The sequence below is a fragment of the Notolepis coatsorum genome (assembly GCF_963971535.1).
Source record: "Notolepis coatsorum genome assembly, chromosome: 12".
Taxonomy (NCBI): domain Eukaryota; kingdom Metazoa; phylum Chordata; class Actinopteri; order Aulopiformes; family Paralepididae; genus Notolepis; species Notolepis coatsorum.
The window spans coordinates 68132919-68158246 of NC_140176.1; the positions used below are offsets into that span (position 1 = coordinate 68132919).

At 42.4% G+C, this 25328-nt stretch overlaps 1 protein-coding gene across 2 annotated transcripts; it reads left to right on the forward strand.

The window, feature by feature from the left end:
- The first annotated feature begins 4768 nt into the window (after window positions 1–4768).
- anxa13 (annexin A13) lies at window positions 4769–17505 on the forward strand. Of its 2 annotated transcripts, none has more exons than XM_084326154.1 (11): window positions 4769–4890; window positions 5762–5837; window positions 6799–6893; window positions 7560–7727; window positions 7907–7940; window positions 9612–9691; window positions 9963–10031; window positions 10134–10235; window positions 11792–11867; window positions 12584–12696; window positions 15441–17505. In XM_084326154.1, the coding sequence occupies exons 1-11, from the start codon at window positions 4876–4878 to the stop codon at window positions 15558–15560; spliced, it is 948 nt and encodes a 315-aa protein (XP_084182280.1). In that variant the 5' UTR covers window positions 4769–4875; the 3' UTR covers window positions 15561–17505. The 2 variants fall into 2 exon arrangements, with proteins under 2 accessions (XP_084182280.1, XP_084182279.1); XM_084326153.1 differs by having other exon boundaries at window positions 7557–7727; window positions 15441–17503.
- Window positions 17506–25328: the final 7823 nt, after the last annotated feature.

The window sequence follows — 25328 nt, forward strand, 5'->3', positions numbered from 1 at the left end:
AAACCCCACAACAGGTATCCTACCTCAGGAACTGTAGCAGCTCAGCTTAGTTTCATGACAAAATAATAACCTGTCTGCAAGACATGATGACCAACACTGTCACCATTATAAGCCACAGGTGCACACTGACCACAGTGTATCTGTCTATATGTCCATATAATGTCATGTTATATACTATATTATTCTCCCCTCTGTTCCAGAGTTTAAAACCTTGATCTCCAACCATTGTCGATCAAGTTGTACATGTTTTAATTGATTGTTATCCTTACTTGTCTTATTGTCTTTTACCATGTATTTTTAAAACTGTATGTACATTATACCTGTTATGTCTTATTCTTATTACTTGTATTATTGCACAATCGCTGCGGGCATGACCACCCGCATTTCACTGTATGGCCTTGTATGCCGTGACAAATAAAACTCTTGACTTGTTATGATTTTATATGCTGAGTGTGATTTGATATGCCTTTTTTGATCTCAGTTGCCTTTCGAGTTTAAATAAAGGTTTGAAATTAAATGAAAATAATACTGTATATACCACACTTAGAATGTTGGTCATGGAGACTGAAAACTCTTGAGTTTGTAAACATCCTTACAAAAATCATTAACAGTTTGATGTTAATTTCAGTTTGACCATAGTACTGGTCATTGTGTAAATAATTTACCATGGTACTGACATGGTAAAAGTCCTGTATCACGTGGTACAACTTTTGCAATACCATGGTACAATCCAGTTTAAACATTTTTATTTGGATGGAAATACCATGATACTTTTTCGCAAGGGCTGCAGGACCTGCCCCAACTCCAAACAAGTCTTGTTTGAGGTCATAACATGGATTCTAGTGAGAATATGTGTCTCTGGCCGCTCTTCTGAATGCTGCCTTTGTCTCCTCCTCAGCTGCGCTCTAAAGGCTTCACTGGGACCCCCTTTCATCTGCATGGGAAATGAGAGCCACAATACCCCCCTGACTATACAAGTAACAATGCTATTAAACTAGCATGCTGCTGCAGTAAGACGAACAGCGCCCCTGAGTATTTTTTCTTGTGCTTTGAGTCGTGTGATAAGTAACCCATCAGCCATTCTGGGCAACATTTGCAAACTGAACACACCTATTAGCTGTATATACCTTTGCTCTAATCAATGTGATAACAGGAAATGGAAATTGATTATGACAGTGGCGGGGTAAGGGGGGGAGGGGTGAGGGCAGGTAAAGGGATAATGAAACCTAATCTAATCTAAACTAACTAATGGGGAAACGCCTTGGTGAAAAGGTGCGTTTTGAGAGCTTTGAGAGGGTATAGGTTCGCTGAGCACGGATGCTCTTTTTCAGCTACGCCCTGCTTCACATTCACACAGTTCCATTCACACCTGGGAGCTGCCCAGTACAACCACAGTCTGACACTGTTGGCCACTGAGCAACTCCACTGGAGCAGTTGGGGGTTTAGTGCCTTGCTCAAGGGCACTTCAGCGGTTGGTGTTAAAGGTATGGGAGAGAGTTATTAATTCACAACCCCAGCCCAGATCTTTCCTGCCGGTCCGGGGGATCGAACCAGAGACCTTCCGGTCACAAACCCGCCTCTCTTACCTTTAGGCCACCGCTGCCCCCCTGTTTTGAAGGTGTCCAGGCACTGGCGTAACTCTCTCTCAATGTGTGCCGGGGACAGATTTGGGGGCGTGGCGAGTGACGTCGATGGGGGGGGGGGTTAGGGCCCGTAGCCGCATTTCTGCAGACCCCTCTCTGATTGGTTGAACTCTATTTCTGCAGACCCCTCTCTGATTGGTTGAGCGAAGCCCCTCTCTGATTGGTTGAGCGTGCGCATGCGCATGAGCCGCGACAAGCTCCTCCAGAAACTCCTCCAGAAACTCCGTTAAGCTCCAGAGAGAGAGGCTGAAAACCCACAGTTCTTGCCCGACGGATGGGAGCGAATCCCGGATCCGAGGTTTCTGATGACTACCCCCAAAACACGGAGGTCGCGAACGCAATTTATACGCATGGAAGTATTGATTACGCCATAACGAATCATTAAAAAAATATACCGTTAACTGGAATATGTTGTGTGTGCCTTTCTGAATATGATTTGGGAGGGTTATAATAGAAGAAAGACAGTGTAAACAATATAACGTTATGTGAATAAACCGCGAAATAATAACTAATTCCTTGGTCAATAGAAGTCTCTGTGATACTTTCTGAATATGATTTGGGAGGGTTATAATAGAAGAAAGACAGTGTAAACAATATAACGTTATGTGAATAAACCGCGAAATAATAACTAATTCCTTGGTCAATAGAAGTCTCTGTGATACTTTCTGAATATGATTTGGGAGGGTTATAATAGAAGAAAGACAGTGTAAACAATATAACGTTATGTGAATAAACCGCGAAATAATAACTAATTCCTTGGTCAATAGAAGTCTCTGTGATACTTTCTGAATATGATTTGGGAGGGTTATAATAGAAGAAAGACAGTGTAAACAATATGTTTGACGTATTTTAACACACACCTAGGCTGACGACCCGAGCTATTATTATGCAAAGACAAGTACTTTAGCGAGTGGGTACTTGGCCCTTGCAGGGCAAGAATGCGACCCCCATCTACTGCTCTTTGCATAATAATAGAACAGGTAGTCAGACTCAGCTCTACTGGGCCATCTACTACTCTTTGCATACAGGTAGTCAGACGGGGGGGGGACATTAACTGCATTCTGAAAAAATGGGGGGGACCCATTGCCACGTCCCCCGTGCCAAATACGCCCCTGTGTCCAGGGTTGCCTACTATATGCCTACGAAACCCGATAACAATACTGATACATTGTTGTCATAAGCCTCGTATTTCAAGTAGCCATACTGTACTGAGATCAGATGAAGAATTTGGCCCCACTTAGCTGGCACTGGAAATGAGCCAGGCTTATACAGTGTTCATTCCTTGATTGAATCTAGTTTTCCAAACACTCACAGTATTGATTGCTGGGTAACTCAGCCACTGATCAAAATGCCGGCGAGGGATGACAGTTCACCCCCCTCTAAATGCATGGCTTATTTGGTGTGACAACACACATTCTGATTGAAACTGTTTGTACCTAAATATGTCTTTGTTTTTTTCATGTCTTGTAGCCTAGGGGGGTAGGGGGGTAATTATGATATAGGGACGATTATAAAAAACAGTGAATGATCTGTGATTAGAGTATAGGCAGACAAGCTTGATAACTACCATGGTGTATCGTGTCTGCTGCCATAAACAGTTGTCATTAGTGTTGGTACACTGTAGACAGACAAACTAATGTTGATTCGTCCTGTAGGCTACTGATTTGTTCACACTTTTAACACTTTGCTTATTTCCAATACATTTGATGAGTGGTGGGTAAGATGGACAATAGATACTTGTTTCATTTATACGCCGATGATACAGTTGTTTACACAGTGGCTTCCTCTCTAACTCAGGCCATAGAGCTTCTACAGGATGCTTTTAATACACTGCAACACTCCTTGCTAAGGCTAAGACTGGTCCTTAATGCAAAAAAAAGCCCAAGTACATGACCTTTTCTCGCTCGAGCTAATACAGCTGTCCCTCCGATTCTGACACTGGAAGGGACATGCCTTGACAAAGTAGCATCCTACAAATATCTGGCATGGCTTGATGAAAAGATGGCCATTGATGTACATATTGGGAACCTACTGAGAAAACATAGGCCAAAACTGGGCTTTTTCTTCCGTTTAAAGAAATGTTTCCTGTCTGAAGCCAGGAAGAGAATTGTGCAGAGTTCCTTTCTGTCTGTATTAGACTGGCGATGTGATTTATATGCATGCTCCTTCCTCCCTGCTTAAAAAGCTCGATTTTGCGTACGATGCTGCTATACGTTTTGTAACAGGTGCAGGCTCTCGCACCCACCACTGCACTTTGTATCAGTATTTAGGATGGTCCTCTCTGTATCAAAGAAGACAATCACACATGTTGATTTTACCCTGAAGTCATGTAAATGTTTTACCTGATGCTATTGCTGCTCTGATTATGCTTCTTGCCACTGCACAAATGGCCTTCTGTGTTTGTATTTGATTTGTATGTTTTTTGTTTAATGTACTGTATATTCTATATGCCCTGTTTTTATGTTGAAACTTGTTGTGTGCCGTGTTGGTCAGGACTCCCTGGAAGAAGAGATCTTGTATCTCAATGGGACATTCCTGGATAAATAAAGGATAAATAAACACTTGGTCATATATTCAGTTAAATTCTAATGAATTCATTTACCTAATCAAAATATAAAATGATTGCCTATATCCTACTGATATCACTCTGGGCCTCCAGACTAATGTTTTATAGTATAGCTACTTAAAATTACTATATGTTTCTATAGTTTTATTTTGTTTATTACACTGACATTATTATCTTATATCTTATTATTATTATTATTATTATTATTATTATTATTATTATGTACAGTTTCTTCGTCAAATGTATATACTCTCTTTTTTAGACTTTTTGTATCACAAACAGTACTGTATTTGTAAATCTGGTATGTCATAAATGTATAGATGTAGCAGTACTGTCTATCTGTATGTTGTGTATGTCATGGTATGATGAATTGAAAATGGGGGACCCTGATGTAAACAAGACGAAAGTATTTCTCTGGTCTGCATCCCCAATTGTGTGTATTGAGCTGTACTGTATTGTACCTATTCTGCAATCTGTTAATAAAGTTTTCAATCAATCAATCAATCAATCAATGGTTAACGACGGCGCCGCTCCGAACTCGCTACGCGGTGACGTCAGACTGGGCCCGTTCATTTGGGAAGGAGTGGAGTAAACCTGATACGACGACTTTCCCGACAACAGCTCATCTAACAGTCGGACAAACCACAGTTGGACAAACATCCTAAAATGGGGAACTGCCAGGTGGGTAACGTTTTGATTATCACGTTACGCACCAAAACGCGTAGGATGCGGATTATGTTTCTCAACTAAAATGCTAAACTAGTGTGTGTAGCCTAGCCTAGACTAGAGTCTTCATCTACTATATTATCCAGAATCATACTGTAACGATAAAGACGCGTGTAATCAAATGACAGAACGTCAGCTAGAATCACCAACAGATATTTTATTTAAGATATAGGGCTAATGAGTAATGTTTTACAATATATTTCGACCGAATGCTATTTCATTGAAGCCGATTTCGATCCGTGCACCGGCCCCATCTAAATGGTGGTTAAATAATGCAAACTGCACTGATTTTGTATTCACAAAACGTATTGATATGTCTTAAATAAATGTCATCGCTTTATTATGACAGCAGTGACTGAGGGAGGGGGGGGCGCAGAGACGACCACTGCGAAATTCGTCATAGTCCCGTTATCTGAATGTAGATGAATGGGAGAAGGGGGGGGGGGTTGGGTTTCATAGTACCATCAGGGTGGTGGAGTCTCCACATTCTGATTCATAGGGGCCCTTCTACGCCCACTCGCCCAGGCACAGTTTATTTAGTTAAGACAGACACCATCGCCATTTCGTTGTGTCACCCCTCCCCCATTCATTCCACAGTTCCAGCCTTATAGACCATAGCATACTGCATAATGTGTCCTGAACTAACATTGAACCTTGGCAATATGCCTATCATGTGATGTTGAAGTTAGGTAAATGTAGTTTAAGATTTTTTACTGTTACAATTAGATAATAATAATAATAATAATAATAATAATAATAATAATAATAATAATAATAATAATAATAATAATGATAATAATAATAATGTGTTTTGATCCACACACAGCCAACAATCGTGCCATATGAGGAGTTTGATGTCATGGCTGATGTCAAGGCCATCCGCAAAGCCTGCAAAGGGCTGGGTAAGTTATTTAAGGAATATTAGGATCTTTGCCAAGACTAGGTTACGTAATCAGTCCCTAGCACTGATACTGATACACGACCCTTTGGGTGTCAGCTCGTATATGGCTCTTGTCTTCTCCCAAGGGGTCCTGTCTAGCTCCACTGAGCCATGGCTGGGTTATTATGCCACAAGGAGGCCCCTGGGTGCTATGGGCCCCCTTGTCCCTCAGGAGATAGACATAACTAGGGGGCTCTTTTATTATTATAATTTCTTTTTCAAAACCCAGCTCTGTAATGCTCATTTCTAGGGCCTTTTGGTAAAGTATATCTGACACGATTAGTGTAGAAGCCAAAACCGACATATTGGAAGTTGTATTGTTTATGGTAATGGTATTGTATTCATGTTTTGAATATTAGGGGGCCACCACTAGGGACACACCACTTCTTAGTATAGTAGGCACTGTAATTAGAGTAATGTTATGCACCTGCTGAGAGGAATTTCTTTCCCTACAGGAGCAATAGGGAAGACGCAAAACTGTTCTGTTCTCAACCATCATTTTCTTTGGATAATAAACATCTGAATAGGTGCATCGTGGCCCTGGGTCAATTTATTAGGGAATGACAAGCGGCCACTACAAAAATGTTTCCTCTCAAAAAATCAACATTTGATTTTTGACATTTGTGATCAATTCAGAATCGTCCATGTCCGCATCACGATGCATCAACAATAAAAAATGTCCCTCACCCCTAATTTATAGCCTGGATGTGTTGAGACTGACAATATCGGCAATTTGTTTCTGTCATCTACCCAGTAAAACATTGCTTGTGAAAGTAATGGCAACATGGGGAGATTATTAGGCATTGGCAGAGATCTGCACTCTACTCTTTTGAAGTGCCCTTTGAATTAACAACTTTATTTACAGAAGAACAATATAATTGCAGTCATTGTGCTTTTACATGAAGTTTGTGTCATTTGTTTAGGCACTGATGAACAGGCCATCATTGACGTCCTGGCAAACCGCAGTTCATATCAGCGTCAGGAGATCAAACAGGCCTATTTTGACAAGTATGATGATGTGAGTATCTGTACTTTCTGTGATGAATTTACTGTACAACCGATTATTCTAATACAATGTATAAATGACTATGTATTCCACCCACCTCCCAACACACACGCACGCTCTCTCTCTCTCTCTCTGTACTATCTGTACTTTCTGTGATTAATTTACTGTACAACCGCTTATTCTAATACAATATATATATTTTATCGTGGTGTAGTGGTTAACAGCTAGAAGGTCCTGGGTTCGATTCCCGCTTGGGGACCAGGTTGCCGGGTTGCCGGGGACCAGGTTGCCGGGTTGCCAGGTACCCAGGTGGGGTATCTCCCGTGTTTCTCCCGTGTGGAGTTTGCATGTTCTCCCGTGCTCGCAAGGGTTTCCTCTCCCGATAAGATAAACCCAATGGTAAAACATGCAGAACAGATCGCTGACGCTGTCACGTCCCTGACGAAGACGGACAGGAGCACTTGGATTGGTCCCCGGGGCGTGGCCCATGTCTGCTCCCGGCTGCCCTTGGGTGCATGCGTGTGTTCCTGTGTGTTCCCCTTCTCGCATGTGTGTGTGTTAATCTGCATGACAATTAAAGACTTCTTCTTCTTCTTACCTTGTATTCCTACCCACCTCCCAACACATACGCTCTCTTTATCCCCCCCCCACTCCCCCCCCCCCCCTTGGTAATAGGAGTTGGTGGATGTCCTGAAGAAAGAGCTGTCTGGTAGCTTTGAGAACGCCATCATCGCCATGCTTGACACCCCACTCGTCTATGCTGTGAAGGAGCTGCGGAAGGCCATGAAGGGAGCCGGCACCGATGAAGACGTCCTGGTGGAAATCCTCTGCACCGCCACCAACGCTGTCAGTGGCAGTCTAGTTGAAACACAACTCGAATACTCGAGCTAAAAACACTAAAACATTTGTTTTTATGCATACAATATTTGTTTATTGATGAAACGCCATTACGCAATGCACTGCAGTCAGAATCTGATTACATTCTGGTTTGTTTTAGTCTAAATTTATACTTTTGTCTTCAACAGGACATTCTCATGTTTAAGGAATGCTACTTCCAGGGTAAGGACACGCCGGTGATCATAATTCTGCTGTTCTCAGACTCACTTCCTTGTCTAATGAACTTTTGAGGAAATTGGATAAGACCTGACTAATGACAAGAAGGGTAAACGGAGGCGACGTCACTACCGTCACATTGCATGACATCCTGTCGACCCCGTCATCTCCCATCACATGACTTAATGGTGACTTAGTCTCCCATATATGAGCCTTGACTAGTGAGTCATTTACATGCCAAGGTCACGTATTCTTCCTGTTCCTTTGTCCCTTGGAAATCATTATATCTGAACCCCCAGTCTGTTTAGACTAAGCCCATCCTGCATAATTTCCTGTTCCCTGCATTAACAAACATCAAATCAGCCATGTTATACAGGAGTAGTGTATAATATATATATATAATATAGTAATGTATAATATTTATATAGCCTTTCTATCTTCTTTCCCATCCTTTTCTAATGTCGAAGGCTGACTATATCCTTGTGTTCAGAAACCAAGTCTTTCTCAAGACAATCTTCCAAAGATTTATGTTTATTGTGGTAAAAAGATTGTTCTGAATAGAAGACGAGCCATACATGACATATTCATCGTTGGTAAATATGCCTATGCACTTTATTGAGAATGCTCACAATGAATGTATTCATTTAAATCGATGTTTCAATCTAGAGGGCCACCTTCAGGATGTAAACAGAAGGTCATCAAGTTCAAAACATCAGCACGATGTTGTATACATGCATTCCTGACTCAGTGTGCAGGATCGATTTGCCTGGCTGAGCGCCTGACACATTGTCACGGGTTGCATTTCATCAAAAAGCCAAAGTCCATTTTGAAAATCTCCGAATGTACAGCCAATGTACTGTACAGTTGCACGGGCACTCTCGTGACATTTAGAAAGCACACGTCTCCCTACTAGCTGCATTGAGCTTTGTATGTATGTATATATGTATTTATTTATGTATGTATACTATATATGATTTGAATATATTTGAATTCATTTCCGGTAATGGCACCTTCTTCTGTGGTTTTCTGGGAAAGTCATTAAGGCGTCATTACCGGATATGAACAGCTCGGTTGGAGGATTTGAAAGAAGACTTTGTTTGGAGAGAAGTCATTTTATATAGGATTTCAACAGCAGCTCGCGTTTTCACCTCACCAGCCTTCGTTGAGACTCGTTGATCTTTCTGGTGATTCCTTCAAAAACACAATTTGAACATCCAAAGATTTGTTTGGACGAGTTTTGTCTTAACCCTCAGAATCTGGGGCGGTTCGTTATAGAGCTTCATATATACATGTAACGGAGCTGATATCATCACCTTTTTGACTTCGATGACCCGAGGGAGTTTCGAACCCGGGTCTGCCGCACCATGGGCGACAGCACAGACCGCTATACCAAGAGGTGAATTCACTCTTGGTAACGTGTCTGTGTCTTTTAAGGGGAGTGAGTTTAACTCAGAGTACCGCTACTCGCCACAGTCACTTCACAGCGCTTGAAGTCCATCGTGACTGAGCCTCGCGGTACCATCTGTTACATACATACATAATATACAAAGCTCAATATAGCTAATGTTTCCCGTCTTTGACAGTGATTTAACGCATCCTTCCAACTCCCAACCTTTTAGATAATGAGATTTCGCCGTCTCACGCTTGTGCTTTCTTTACGTCCACATTCCCATTTAGTGCACGAGCGCGACCTGGAAGAAGACATCGACGGAGACACAAGCGGCGACGTGAGGAACCTGCTCACGTCTCTTCTGCAGGTAAAAGTGGCCTCTCGGTTTTTACTCAAAACTGATTTCCGCCGTAGTGTGTAACTTAACTCAATTCCTCCTCCCCGTGTCTTTGGAGTGGAATCAAGATCACTCTCTTTGGGCTCACTCTCACTCTCTCTCTCTCTCTCTCTCACACACACACACGCACACACAAGCACATTGGCTGCGCTCCAGATCGCCTTTCATTAGTAAATGGAGGCCTGCCAGATACTGTTACCTGAACCGACAGCAAAAGTCAGTCTGTGTTTCTCTCTTCCAGGGAACCCGAGATGAGAGTTATGATGTGGATGAAGATCTGGCCGAACAAGATGCAACCTCCCTGTTTGAGGTGCTGTGGATTCTCTTTTAACCATGGCCGTCTAATGGTTTTTGACAGGAGATTTATGAATTAATGATATTTATCTGTTTGCACACTATTTATGGCATGCAGGCTGGAGAGGGGTGTTTTGGAACGGATGAGAACACCTTCAGCTACATCCTGTCCAATAGGAATTATCTGCAGCTCCAGGTCACCTTTAAGATTTATGAGCAGGTAAGTACCGGTGTAGCAGCAAGTATCTTTAAAGGCCCAACCCTCAATCCAAATAAACCTGTAAACAAAAGGCTGGCCCCACAAACTGAAAACCACAACATGGCATTTTTTTTTATCTACTTTTTCTCCCCATTTTTCTATTTTTTTCCCGTCCCCAATTTCGTATTGTCCAATTCTACACTCCCCTGTCTCGAACGCTGTTAGGCCATGCCTCCCACAAGCCGGCTGCAATGTGGACAAAGCCTTACACCACGTGTCCCCTCTGGTACTCGAGGAGACAGCCGTCTAATCTTTTCACCTGCACAGCGCGATCTCTCAGCGGCGAGGGTCTGCGTGGGAGGGACATGCCGCCCTCGTCGCTTCCTGATTCTACTGCGCAGGTGCACCAACCGACCTGTAGGAGTCGCTGTCCACAACATCCGATCCCCACCCACCAGCTTCCCACCCCCTAATACTGCCAATTGTATTAGTATGAACGACCAGCCAAGCTGGTAGCAACTCCGAGAGCTGGGCTCGAACCCAGCATCTCCTGCGTTGGTGGCGAGCGCCTTGCCCACTGCGCCACCTAGCCGCCCTACCACAACATGGAATTAGAGGAGTTTCTAACTCTCATATTGACTGTGAGAGTGCTTGCTAAAATGGCTGACAGTGTATGACAGCTAAACCTGGAATTGTACTGCATTTTATTGCTGTACCAGTAAAAAGCTTTGTTTACACGTGAGACGTTTCTAAACACTGGAGTGAGCTAGACCTGTATTTTGTATTAGGACAGGTTAAGACAATTCCCAACAAGCATATATATTATGTGTATATATTTAGCATACATATTTATTTATACATACATATAAGCATACATATTATTTATACCTCCAATGTAGATGGATCAAACATTTTAGTGATCAAACATTGATTAGTGGCAGTGCTTGTTGCAGGGTTTGCACAAGGTCCTTGAAGTGCGTAAAGTGCTTGATGATTTATTTTTTTAAAGTCAAGGCACTGGAATGTTAAATGGAAAAAAAATGTACAAGGTGCTTAAAAAGTCCTTGCAATTCAAATCAACCATTCACATTGAAAGTGTTGTTCATCCATGATAAAACATTTCTGAATCAAGAAATAAATGTTTTTAATTTAAAGTGTAACTAATTGTCGGAAATTGCTTTTAAGCCATAAATATTGGATACAAAAAAAAGATGTAACGCATTTAAAAGTTAATTGTATCATTTTTAAATGCCCTTTTAAAATGAAAAATAGTTAAGTCCTTGAATTTCATTTTGCAATGTCTGTGGGAACCCTGTTGTTGAATACTTCACATTGCTAAGACATCTTAACCCTTTCACTACCACACTAGTAGTGAAAGTGTTAACCCTTTGTCGTGTGGCAGTGAAAGGGTTAAGAAGATAAGATCTTTGACTAATGTATGAATTAATCAGCGATGGGTATCTCACATTACCTTACTGTAAGTATCACCTGTACTCCTAGCAGCTGCAGGTAAAATGAATGCACTACCAATGTTTGGATTCATCTATGTCTTTTCTTTCCATCCTCTTGCCCTATAGCTCTCTGGAACTGAGATCTTGGACGCCATAGACAATGAGGTGTCTGGGACGCTGAAGAAATGCTACATTACTCTTGGTCAGTATGAAATACGAGGAGTTTCACTCGAGTAATACACATTTTGTAACTGGCCTGAAATTCATGACTGAGCACTTTTATAAATACACATGCCACCTGCTGTGGTATGGGGACGGCTGCCCTGGGTCAAGCCAATCAGACCAGGGAGCAGGGGTGACTGCGCACCTGTTGCACTTTGGGCACAGGTCAAATCTGCCATCCTCGCATGCACTCACGCACGCACACACACACACACATGGGAGAGAGCCTTTTGTCTAGATGGCATGCACCATCTGCTCTGGCTTGTAACATCTTGCCACTACTCCCCAATAGACTGGTCTGTGTTGTCTCTGCCTGTGCCTCTGTGTCAGAGAGCCCTAGAAAAGACACATCATGCTAGCTGGGTCTAGTGCAACAAACACCATGCTTCAAAATGTGACTCTTCACAGTTACACGCATGCAGGTGTGATACAGAATGGTGTGTGTTACATGCTATCATTCAAATGACACTTTCTAAATGGCGGACATCTCGACGAAACTTCTCTTTGTTTGCTTGCCTGTAAACGAAGACAAATGTGGCCGGTGCCGGAGATTAATTATCATACTGAGATGTGATTTATACTGTATGCAAATTATAGGCTTTTGTTCTGTCTTGGGAGGGTGGCCGGGGGTTGAACAGAAAGGTAGAGAGAGAGAGCGCGACGGAAGCTCATGAAAGCCCTTCTTTATTCCCCCAGTGAGAGCTGCCAAGAACCCCCAGCTCTACTTCGCCAGACGTTTAAACAAGGCTATGAAAGGAGCTGGCACCGACGAGGACACTCTCATTCGCATTATTGTATGCCGCTCTGAGGTAATGTAACGCACTGGAACGGTGTAGAATAATAATTCATGCTTCACTTTTTCCACACATCCCTGAAACGCACACATAGCCCTCTCTACACATACCGTAAGTATTTCATTGGAAAGGCCAGAGTGCGAGATAAGCTACAATGCCACGTTACTGGGGCGGTTAGTGGTTCAGTGCCTTGCTACAGTAACAGTACACTACAGTAACTTCTTGCTCACAATGGTGGAATGTAGTTAAGTACTGTACTTAACTCTTTCAATGCCATGCCTGGTTTTCCGTTTTACCGCTTGAATGCCACCATCCGCGCCAATGTTAACGTTAATATCGCCTAATCTATGTTTTAAATTATGGCTATGTGTCTAATCTGCCCATCGCATTATCAAATACTATTTTCCAGTCAGTGCTGTGAAGGCAGATTCTTTTTTTATCGCGTCGTTTCCGTTTCAGAGCAGTTAGAAAAGCCCCCGTTTTGATATAAAAAACAGCTCATTCTGGAGCATTCTATGAAAATCGTCTTTTAGTGGAATATTCCACAACGTTGATATTCGTCGGCCTTTTTATGAATCGTTTTCAAATAAACGCTAGATGATCAATATTATACGTGCACGCACGCACATTACGGCCGCGCACTGATAATCGCCCCGTTGATTTCCTCTCGGACTTTTACAATGAAAACGAAAGAAGACATTTCACAAAAAGCTTATAACTTCATCAAACTTACTCCGATTATCCTACCACTGATAACACAGAGTCCTTACCTGACATCAGATGGTATCCAACTGGTATATTCCAATTCCTGATCACCATTCTCCAACGCGACACAGTAGATCTCTATGATCCGCGGGGATCTGAGGCTCCAGAATGAACTGTGGTAACCCCGGCTGGATCAGTGAACTGGAAAATGTGGAGTACCGGATTTTTTTCCCCATTCATTTTCATTGAGTCCATTCCAAAATCACTTATGTCATCTGGGAGACGACAGGGGGCGCTTTTTTCCACAGTGATCGTCGGCGCCCCTCGGCTATACTCGGGTAGGCTCGGGTGATGCAATAATTTTTCAGATCGCAAAAAAAAAAAAAAAATCCGAGAAATCTCGTGAGTGGCTAGCAACCACCTATAAAAAAACACGAGAAATCTCGTGAGTGGCACTGAAAGAGTTAAGCACAATTTAGAGGCACTTGTACTTTACTTGAGTATTTTCATTCTAGGGAACTTTGTACTTTTACTCCACTGCATTCATCTGAACCCATCGGTTACTACTTACTTTGAATAAAAAAGATTTTGCATCGAAAACGTGGCAAAAATGTATGACAAATTTGAAGGCTGCCAACTCCAAGAGGACATACATCAGAGCAGCATAACTGGACTACATACCACTTTAACATACTGTAAGCTTTAGAGGTCAATGGTTCGAGGCTTGAGCACTCCCAAGGACTGGCTTACATAAACATCCTGTAGAATTCTTACTTTTACGTTTGACACTTAATGCAATATCAAATACTAAGTCGAATTTTGAATGGAGGACTTTTACTTTTACCAGAGTACTATTTTATCTTGGTATTTATTTTAGCCTCTGTTTATACTGTATATATAGTCCTGTATAGTGTATGTACATCATGTCCCATATGTTACTTATGTTTATAGTGTCCTATATGTTACTTTATGTTTATATTAGATCTTTTTTCATATACACCATGGGAAGGGGGAAACGCAATTTAATTTCTCTGTATGTCTTGCACATTATGAGAAGCGACAATAAAGCTGACTTTGATTTCTACTTTTACTTAAGTAAAGGAACTGTGTACTTCAACAGTCTGGTTGGTACTGAACCCGGTCAGTTCCTGTGATTAGATCATTGGCCTCTATTAGTGGCGGGAATCTGAAAAGCCAAACAAGACCCTGTGACAATGTCACAGTGTGACATTCTACAAAACAGAATGACAATAAAATGCCCTAATCTTAATAATAAATAAACAATAAATAAAATCTGAATTTATTCTTACTTGCTTGCCTGGGTAAATAAAGGTTATAGAAATGTAAAAAAATTAAATAAAAGAAAATTTGAAAACCGATACCGATATTTTCCGATATCACATTTTAATGCCGATATCGGCCGATAATATCGGTAGTCCCTAATAATATCGGACATCCCTAATAATAACAAGTTATTAACCACCAGTAATATTACTTATATCACACAACATAATCTATCAGTAGATAGAATAGAATAGAATAGAAGTACTTTATTGATCCCGATGGAAATTCAGCACTACAGATTGCTCACAATAAACATTTAGGTAGTAAAAAATCTAAAATAAGAATAAAAATAGAGTCATGGATAACTATATGTATATATATTATATGGGGGTGACAGTGGCTTTGGAGGTAGAGCAGTTGTCTGGTAATCCGGAGGTTCGCGGTTAGATTCCCACTCCTCCCGGGCAGCGTGTCGAACAGTCGAAGTGTCTGAAGTGTCCTTGAGCAAGACACTTAACGCCTAACTGCTCCTGATGAGCAGGTTGAATGGGTAAAATGTGAGGAGGTGTGTGCTTTGGATAAAATCACTATATAAAAATGCACCATTATACTGTACATTCTAAAATATACAGCCAAAAATATACAGTAACATACAGTAAAATGTACAGTAAAAATGTAAAATGTCCAGGAAGATATGCAAGAGTTTATACTGTTACTAAACGTACTGTAGTCAACGTACCAATAACAATCTTCCACCTTGTCTCCAACAGTATGATCTGGAGACCATCAAAGACATGTATCTGGAGAAGTACGACGTGTCCCTGAAAGACGCCCTGAGAGACGAGTGCGGAGGTGACTTCAAGCGCCTCCTCTTGGCCATCTGCCACTGAGAGGAGACGGGACGGGGGGAGGAGGAGGAGGAGAGACGGAGACAGCAGAGAGCCCACTCTGGACAGAGGACGCCACCGGACAGACTAACACTACTCAACAGTTGCTCCAGCTGTCCACATCATGTGATTTTCTGTAGGGTGAGCAGGAGGGTGGAACTGGTAGACACGTCTAATTCAGCTAGTCTCTTTGTCCTGTAGCTCTGTCAAAAGTCAATATACATCTCTTTTTCACAGACAATATTTAGTCCTAGTCTTGGTACTTCGGCGTAGACTACGAAATATCTTTCAAATCAATTCTCATCTGGAGTGACTTGAGCTCATTTTTATCCATGTCTGCGAAGACAAACCACGTCTTTGTTAATGAGAGCACAGTTCTTACTAAATTTATAATTCGATTTCTCTTGATGAAGTAGGAGAAAGACCATAATGTATACCAGCAGTTGACACAGTTGCCATGGCTTGTAAAATTCGGTGTGCTCGTTCTTTCTCAAAAGATCTCAAATTTCCAACCTGTTTCCACACTGGCCCTATCAAGTTGAGTTGGATCGGGCTGTTCAAGGCTTGAGAGGATACACTGTGTAACACCGTGGGCACTGCACCAAAACTACATAACACAATACTATTACTGTACAGAGCCTTGGCACACATTTTGTTAGCCGTTGATAGCATGCTAGCATGTCGATAGATGAGTGTTTCCAGAGCCAGCGTCTTCCAACCTCTAAACTCCCAACCTTAACTGCTGTTGCCACATAATGCAATCTGTCCATTTGGCTTGAAGTTATTGCTGTAAAAAAAAAAAAAGGCAAAGAAAAGTGATCTGAAAGTGTCTTATGAAGGAATGTCCGTCGGCATGACGAGCAGAAGGAAATGGAATGTTGTCTTGATGGACTTATAGAATTTTAATCACTACGTTTATAAAAATAGAAACTATAGGCTATTATATTTTTTTGTTGGTAACTTATGCAATGAATGTGTTTTGACTGTAACCTCATGCATCTTCTCCCTACTGTATATCCCCAGTTAGGAAGACTGCCTTGACAAATCCACATGCACCACCTCGTTATGTTGTATTTTTTTATTTGTAGCTTAACACAGTAGCTTAGCATTAGAAAATAACGTTTTACAGTATTATTGGTCAGTAATGATGGTACCATAGTATACTGTATGTGTTTTATGGCTAAATATTTACAATGATGCCTGGATATTGCTATGACTAACAACCCATGTCCCTATAGTAGCTGTGTTTTAACATGCTAGAATTATCAAAAATGTAAACATTTTGAAACTGAGTGATTGGCTACTGAAATTTATTTCATAAAACTGTGATGACGTCAACTGGTAATGGTTTGTCTTTTACAGTGTTATGAGATGGGGACCAATATTCACCTCAATGTAGCCAAAGAATTTAGTCAATATGAAAATAAAGTGCCCTACAAAATTGTGTCTGCTACTTGCTTTATGGGAGATTCCAGAATTGTGGGACATTTTCTGTCCCACAAATGACATCTCAAACAATCCATGCACAAAATACTAAAACATGCACATGTTGTGTAAATTATACTTGTCCTGAGACTAAATGTAAATATAGTTGTAGTGAAAGTGGGTCCAAGATATTATTTAAAATACCAAATGGCTCTCGAGCACCCCCTAAAATCTTCTCTTGATGACTAACTTGCATTATCAAATATAACAGTTAAAATAAGATTTAAATGTACTTTTTGATGTGATTTTGTTGATATAGATGTCTTGTGATTGTTAAAACTATTTTAGTTTAAACTAAAATTGTTTTAATAATTACAAGAACATATTTTGAATAATAGTGTAAGCTATTTCATTTATGTTTTGTTATTGACACAGGTTAGATGGAGTTGAGCGCCCTCTCGTGGACTATCACTTGGCTACAATATTATTACAATATTAAAGTTGTGTCCCACAACAGATGAACAACCCTGTTACCGAAACCTATTAAGCCTGGCAAAGAAAGAGATTAAAACAATTTTGCCAATCTTTTCAGCCTTGATTGAGTGTGTCACTCTAACCAATGCACCTGTTACTCATATAATCAGAATAAGGCCAATGAATTTCAATGTTTTCTTTCTTTATCTGTATAACTACGTTTTTGTCCTTGACCTTGACAGTAATGTCACATTCCACAGCTAGCATCTATTCCTGATGTGGGGAAAAAAATCCACTTAAGGCGGGAAGCTACTGTAGTAGCCACTGTGCCCAACTCACCACTACACAGCTCAACTACACCCTGGAGATTTACATTACTTGGTTTATGTCAGGAGCAAGGTGAAAGGTGATACAAGGTGAAAGACGTTGTCAGTAAACATCTTTCTGTGTCTGTGATGTGCCGTTTCAAGCTTATCCACCGTGCATCAGTTATCCACATTGGCACAGTGCAGGCATTTGCTTTATCAATCCAGGGTGTGTTTGCTTTGTCAATCTGGGGTCCTGTTAACGAGTGGGGCCCATTTCAGTTGAAATGGGTGAAACATAGCTAAAACCACCTATGGTGTAAGCACAGATCACAAGGATATATTTAAGTAAATAAAGATAAAGGAACTATTATTAGTAAATTGTTTAGCTATTGATTGATTGAAAACTTTATTAACAGATTGCAGAATGGGTACAATAGAGTACGGCTCAATACATACAATTGTTAAGGGGATGCAGACCAGAGAAAGACTTTTGTCTTGTTTACATCAGGGTCCCCCATTTTCAATTCATCGTAACATTTATGACACAGATAAACAGTACTGTTACATCCAGACATTTATGATATACAAATATACAGTACTGTTTAAGAGACAGAGTTCTTAAAAGAGTATATACATTTGAGGGGGAAGAAACTACATGGGAGGGTTTTTTGGATGTTTAGCCTCCCGTAGGTGCTCTTTGAGAGCGGTTTTGAAGGTGGGTAGTGATTCACATTTTTTTACGGCTGTGGGTAGGGCGTTCCACATTGATGTGGCATAATTGCAAAACGTGTTTAGTCTCTTGTTTGAGCCGAATCTGGGTTGAACATGATTTGTGGAACTCCCTCTGGTGTTGTGATCGTGGTATTCACTGACCTTTGGGAAGTACCTCGACATGTACATGGGTACCTTAGTGGTGTAGTGTATCTTGTAGACCAGACCCATTGCAAGTTGCTGTACTCTGTCATCTACTCTAAGCCATCCTATGTTGTCAAAATGAGCAGGGGTGAGGTGGGTTTTAGGAGTAAGGTCAAGCAGTAGTCTGACCAGTTTGTTTTGTGATGTTTGTAATCTTGTTTTTAGTGCCTTTGAGGTGCTTTGGTACCATGAGGTGCAAGCATGGTCGTAGTACCCTTGAATGAGTGCTCCTGCTAGAGTGTTCAGGGTATTCTTTATACCAGAGAGGAGATCCGCTACAAGAATCTTGTTCGTTGGTTGACTTTTTTTTATTACATTGGTTGCCATTTTGTCACAGGAAAAAATTCCCTCTAGGATGGAACCCAGGTATGTAATTTCATCTTTCCTTGTGACAATATTGTCACCCACTGTAACAGAGAAGCCGTTTGTCTTGCTGAGTTTGTTATTTGATCCGAAGAGAATGGACTCTGTTTTACCCAGGTGTAATGATAGTTTGTTATCAGCGAGCCAGGTGCAGATTCTGCCGAGTTCAGAGCTGAGGGCTTTTTCAACCTGCAACTTGTTCTTGTCAGAGACCAGCAGGGCTGAGTCGTCCGTGAACAGGAACAAGTTGCAGTCACAAGCTGATGACATGTAATTTGCATAAATTAGGAACAGTAACGGTCCTAGTATGCTTCCTTGTGGAACACCACAGCTCACTGGGAGGGGGGGGGATAGTGTACCGTTTACCTCCACCATCTGTTCTCTCCCCTCCAAGTAGGATTGCATCCAGATCACTGATAAACTATCAAAACCTATTGCTTTTAGCTTGTCAATCAGAATGGAGTGATTGACAGTGTCGAAAGCCTTTTGGAGGTCCAGCATGACCATGCCGCAGTATTTGCCCGCGTCCACCTCTTGTTTGATGTGGTCGTTCAAATAGAGAAGGTATGTGTCAGTGGAATGGGATGTTCTTTTTTTTTTTTTTATTATTATCTTTTTCCCCCTCCATTTTCCTCCGATTTTCTCCCATCCCAATGTTAGTCGTTATGCCAATTCCCAATCCCCTTCCTGGTCGCTGCGCACTTACCCCCCACAGTCAGATCATCTGGGAGAGTGGAGGCTATCACGTGCTTCCTCCGACACACGTCCAGCCAATCAACCGCTTCTTTTCACCTGGCAGCGCGGATATTCTCCGAGAGGGCGTAGCGTGTGGAAGGATCACACTATCCCACTCAGGTCCCATCCGCGCTTAGCAGGCGCCCCGACCGAACTGTAGGAGTCGCTGTTTACAACGACCCGGACCCACCCCGCCAGCTTCTCCCACCCTCTAATACTGCCAATTGTATTAGTGTGAACGGCCAGCCAAGCTGGTGACAACCCCGGAGCTCCGGGGTTGGTGACAAACGCAATCTCCGCTACGCCACCTAACCGCCTGGAATGGGATGTTCTGAAGCCAGATTGGAATTCGTAGATTAGATTTTTTTCCGCAAGGTACTTTTCGACCTGTTCGTAGAAATATTTGTCCATGACTTTCGAGATGGAGGTAAGAATAGAAACAGGGCGGTAGTTGCCTGGGTCTAATTTGTTGCCTTTTTTGTGCAGGGGGGTCACTCTCGCAATTTTGAAATCTTTGGGGAGGTGTCCCTGTTTTATGGAGAGGTTTATTATGTGTGTAAAGAAGCCACCCAACTCCTCGTCCAATCAACAGTCATCTCCCACCTCGACTACTGCAACGCACTGCTTGCTGGCCTCCCGGCCACTGCCACCAAGCCTCTTCAACTCATTCAGAACGCAGCGGCCCGCCTGATCTCAAACCTACCGAAGTCGGCCCATGTCACCCCACTCCTTAGGGACCTGCACTGGCTCCCCATTGCTGCACGAATCCGCTTCAAGGCCCTCGACATGGCATACCGTGCGGCAAAGGGAACCGCTCCCGCCTACCTCCGGTCAATGGTCTCTAACTACACACCCTCAAGACCCCTACGCTCTGCATCTTCTTGCCGTCTCAGACCCACTCCTAGCCGAGTTCTGGGAGGGTCATCAAGGAGAACCTGCCTTTTCTCAGTCCTTGCCCCACAATGGTGGAATGAACTACCCACCCCAGTTAGGACAGTCGAAACCCGTCCAATCTTTCGCTGTCGACTAAAGACGCACTTCTTCAACCACTATCTAAAAAAATATATATATATATATGTAACGGTTGTGACAACGTCACCTCAAACTTCGATGCCCCAAGTGGGAGTTGAACCCCGGTCTCCCACACCGTGGGCAGCAACACAGACCGCTATACCAAGAGGTGAATTCACTTCTTTGTACCGTGTCTATGCGTCTTTTGAGGATGTGAGAGTGAGTTTAACCCATAGCACCGATACTCACCCCAGCCCTTCTTGACTGCGCTTCACGATACCATCCGTTACATAATATATCTAACCCTAACGAACCTTACTGTCATGCACTTGTCCTAATAAACTAACCTACACTGTAGCACTCAACACTTTGATGAACATTGTTACTCAGCTGATAGTTGTGTCCTTCCTGATGACTTGTTGTACAGAACTTGTAAGTCGCTTTGGATAAAAGCATCAGCTAAATGACTAAATGTAAATGTAATGTAATGTGTGATGACTGGGGTGATGGCGGCTGCTGAGTCTCTGAGGAATTTGGAGGGGATATTGACATGGCCTTGTTAGGTTGGAGGGTGCTCAGTTTTTTGAGTACCTCAGCTGTTGTTACCATTTCGAGTTTGAAGTCGTCTTTGCAGACCCCTAGGTTATTGTAGTAGGCTAGGATGTGTTCTACCGCCAAATGCCCTGAGTGGGAAGGTAGTTGTGTTGTGAAGTTGTGAAGGTAGTTGTGTGTTGTGGCTATGTTTGTAAAGAAAATGTTTAAGTATTTGGCCACATCCAGCTTGTCTGTGATGAGAGTGTTTTCTGTCTTTATGTTTATATTTGTAAATCTGTTTTTTAGTTTTTTTGCTGCAGCCTAATTAATAGTAATTCATTCATTACTGGGTGGCATCATAATCCCATGATTATGATCAATTGAAAATGGGGGACCCTGATGTAAACAAGACGAAAGTCTTTCTCTGGTCTGCATCCCCTTAACAATTGTGTGTATTGAGCTGTACTGTATTGTTGTACCCATTCTGCAATCTGTTAATACAATTTTCAATCAATCAATCAATCAATCAATCAATCAATCAATCAATGGGGTAATTGTTACTGGGTAACCCTCTTAATAAGTTGCTACTGTGAAATCAATAAGTATTTGGTTACAATGGCTGGCGATGTATTGTGTGTTTTTTCTCTCTTTCTCACTATCGCCGTGGCGGCATTGCAAGACATGGGAATAAAATGTGATGCATGCTTTGGGTGTGTGACGTATCAGAATTATAACTTATACGCGGGCAAATACTGCGGCATGGTCATGCTGGACCTACAAAAGGCCTTCGACACTGTCAATCACACCATTCTGATTGACAAGCTAAAAGCAATTGGTTTTGATAGTTTATCAGTGAGCTGGATACAATCCTACCTGGAGGGGAGGGAACAGATGGTGGAGGTAAACGGTACCCTACCCCCCCCCCCCCCCCCCCCCCCCTCACAGTGAGCTGTGGTGTTCCACAAGGAAGCATACTAGGACCGCTACTATTCCTAATTTATGCAAATGACATGTCGTCAGCTTGTGACTGCAACTTGTTCCTGTTTGCGGACGACTCAGCCCTGCTGGTCTCTGACAAGAACAAGTTACAGGTTGAAAAATCCCTCAGCTCGGAACTAGGCAAAATCTGCATATGGCTCGCCGACAACAAACTATCATTACACATGGGCAAAACAGAGTCCATTCTCTTCGGTTCAAATAACAAACTCAGCAAGACCGACGGCTTCTCGGTTACAGTGGGTGACAATATTATCACAAGGAAAGATGAAATTACCTACCTGGGTTCCATCCTAGAGGCTAATCTTTCCTGTGACAAAATGGCATCCAATGTAATAAAAAAAGTCAACCAACGAACGCGATTCTTGTACCGGATCTCCTCTCTGGTAAACAAGAATACCCTGAAGACTCTAGCAGGAGCACTCATTCAAGGGTACTACGACTATGCTTGCACCTCATGGTACCAAAGCACCTCAAAGGCACTAAAAAACAAATTACAAACATCTCAAAACAAGCTAGTCAGACTACTGCTTGACCTGATTCCTAGAACCCACCTCACCCCTGCCCACTTTGACAACCTAGGATGGCTTAGAGTAGACGACAGAGTACAGCAACTTGCAATGGGCCTGGTCTACAAGATACACTACGCGACCAAGGTACCCATGTACTGTACATGTCAAAATACTTCCCAAAGGTCAGTGAATACCACGATCACAACACCAGAGGGAGCTCCACAAATCATGTAAAACCCAGATTCGGCTCAAACAAGGGACTAAACACGTTTCGCAATTATGCCACATCAATGTGGAACGCCCTACCTAAAGCTGTAAAGGAATGTGAATCACTACCCACTTTCAAAAACACTCTCAAAAAACACCTACGTGAGACTGCAATTCGAAACTGGCCCCTACAAATGTCCTAACCTAGTTGTACAGTAAATGACCAAGTAAGGCTTTGTCAGTATTCCAATGTACAGTGTAAAATGTGTGTGTGTCCCCTACCCAACCCCCCCCCCTCCCCCCCCCCACCTCCAATGTACAGCCCTCACCCACCCACCCAACCCCACCCCACCCACCCAACCTCCTCCAATGTACAGTTTCTACGCCAAATGTATATACACTCTTTTTCTGGACACTTTTGTATCACAAACAGTACTGTATTTGCAAATCTGATATGTCATAAATGTACCCTATCCCCCCCCCTCACAGTAAACTGTGGTGTTCCACAAGGAAGCATACTAGGTCCGCTACTGTTCCTAATTTATGCAAATGACATGTCGTCAGCTTGTGACTGCAACTTGTTCCTGTTTGCGGACGACTCAGCCCTGCTGGTCTCTGACAAGAACAAGTTACAGGTTGAAAAAACCCTCAGCTCAGAACTAAGCAAAATCTGCATATGGCTCGCTGATAACAAACTATCATTACACATGGGCAAAACAGAGTCCATTCTCTTCGGTTCAAATAACAAACTCAGCAAGACCGACGGCTTCTCAGTTACAGTGGGTGACAATATTGTCACAAGGAAAGAAGATATTACCTACCTGGGTTCCATCCTAGAGGCAAATCTTTCCTGTGACAAAATGGCATCCAATGTAATAAAAAAAGTCAACCAACGAACTCGTTTCTTGTACCGGATCTCCTCACTGGTAAACAAGAATACCCTGAAGACTCTAGCAGGAGCACTCATTCAAGGGTACTACGACTATGCTTGCACCTCATGGTACCAAAGCACCTCAAAGGCGCTAAAAACAAAATTACAAACATCTCAAAACAAACTGGTCAGACTACTGCTTGACCTTACTCCTAGAACCCACCTCACCCCTGCCCACTTTGACAACCTAGGATGGCTTAGAGTAGACGACAGAGTACAGCAACTTGCAATGGGCCTGGTCTACAAGATACACTACACGACCAAGGTACCCATGTACATGACTAAATACTTCCCAAAGGTCAGTGAATACCACGATCACAACACCAGAGGGAGCTCCACAAATCATGTTAAACCCAGATTCGGCTCAAACAAGGGACTAAACACGTTTCGCAATTATGCCACATCAATGTGGAACGCCCTACCCAAAGCTGTAAAGGAATGTGAATCACTACCCACTTTCAAAAACACTCTCAAAAAACACCTAAGGGAGACTGCAACTCGAAACTGGCCCCTGTAAATGTCCGAACACAACCCCCTCCAATGTACAGTAAATTACCAAGTATGGTCTTGTCAATAATCCAATGTACAGTGTTGTTTGTACAGTTGTACAGTGTCCCCCACCCACCCCTCCTACCCACCCCCCCCCCCCCCACCCACCCAACCACCTCCAATGTACAGTCCCCACCCACCCCTCCTACCCAACCCCCCCCCCCCACTCCTACCCAACCCCCCCCCCCCCCCCCCCCACTCCTACCCCCCCCCCCCCCAACCACCTCCAATGTACAGTCCCACCCCCACCTACCCAATCCAATGTACAGTTTCTACGCCTAATGTATATACTCTTTTCTTTCTGGACTCTTTTTGTATCACAAATACAGTACTGTAATTGCAAATCTGGTATGTCATAAATGTATAGATGTAGCAGTACTGTCTATCTGTATGTCATGTATGTCATATATGTTACGATGAATTGGAAATGGGGGACCCTGGTGTAAACAAGACGAAAGTCTTTCTCTGGTCTGCATCCCCTTAACAATTGTATGTATTGAGCTGTACTGCACTGTACCCATTCTGCAATCTGTTAATAAAGTTTTCATTCATTCATTCATTCATAGATGTAGCAGTACTGTCTATCTGTATGTCATGTATGTCATATTATGATGAATTGAAAATGGGCGACCCTGATGTAAACAAGACGAAAGTCTTTCTCTGGTCTGCATCCCCTTAACAATTGTATTGAGCTGTACTGTACCCATTCTGCAATCTGTTAATAAACTTTTCAATCAATCAATCAATCAATTGTTCCACAAGGAAGCATACTAGGACCGCTACTGTTCCTAATTTATGCAAATGACATGTC

Excerpts from the sequence above, each read along its gene's own strand:
- anxa13 (XM_084326153.1), top strand. Across the intron at positions 10,236-11,791 it reads CCTTTAAGATTTATGAGCAG|CTCTCTGGAACTGAGATCTT; the intron begins GTAAGTACCGGT and ends CTTGCCCTATAG. Across the intron at positions 11,868-12,583 it reads GAAATGCTACATTACTCTTG|TGAGAGCTGCCAAGAACCCC; the intron begins GTCAGTATGAAA and ends TTATTCCCCCAG.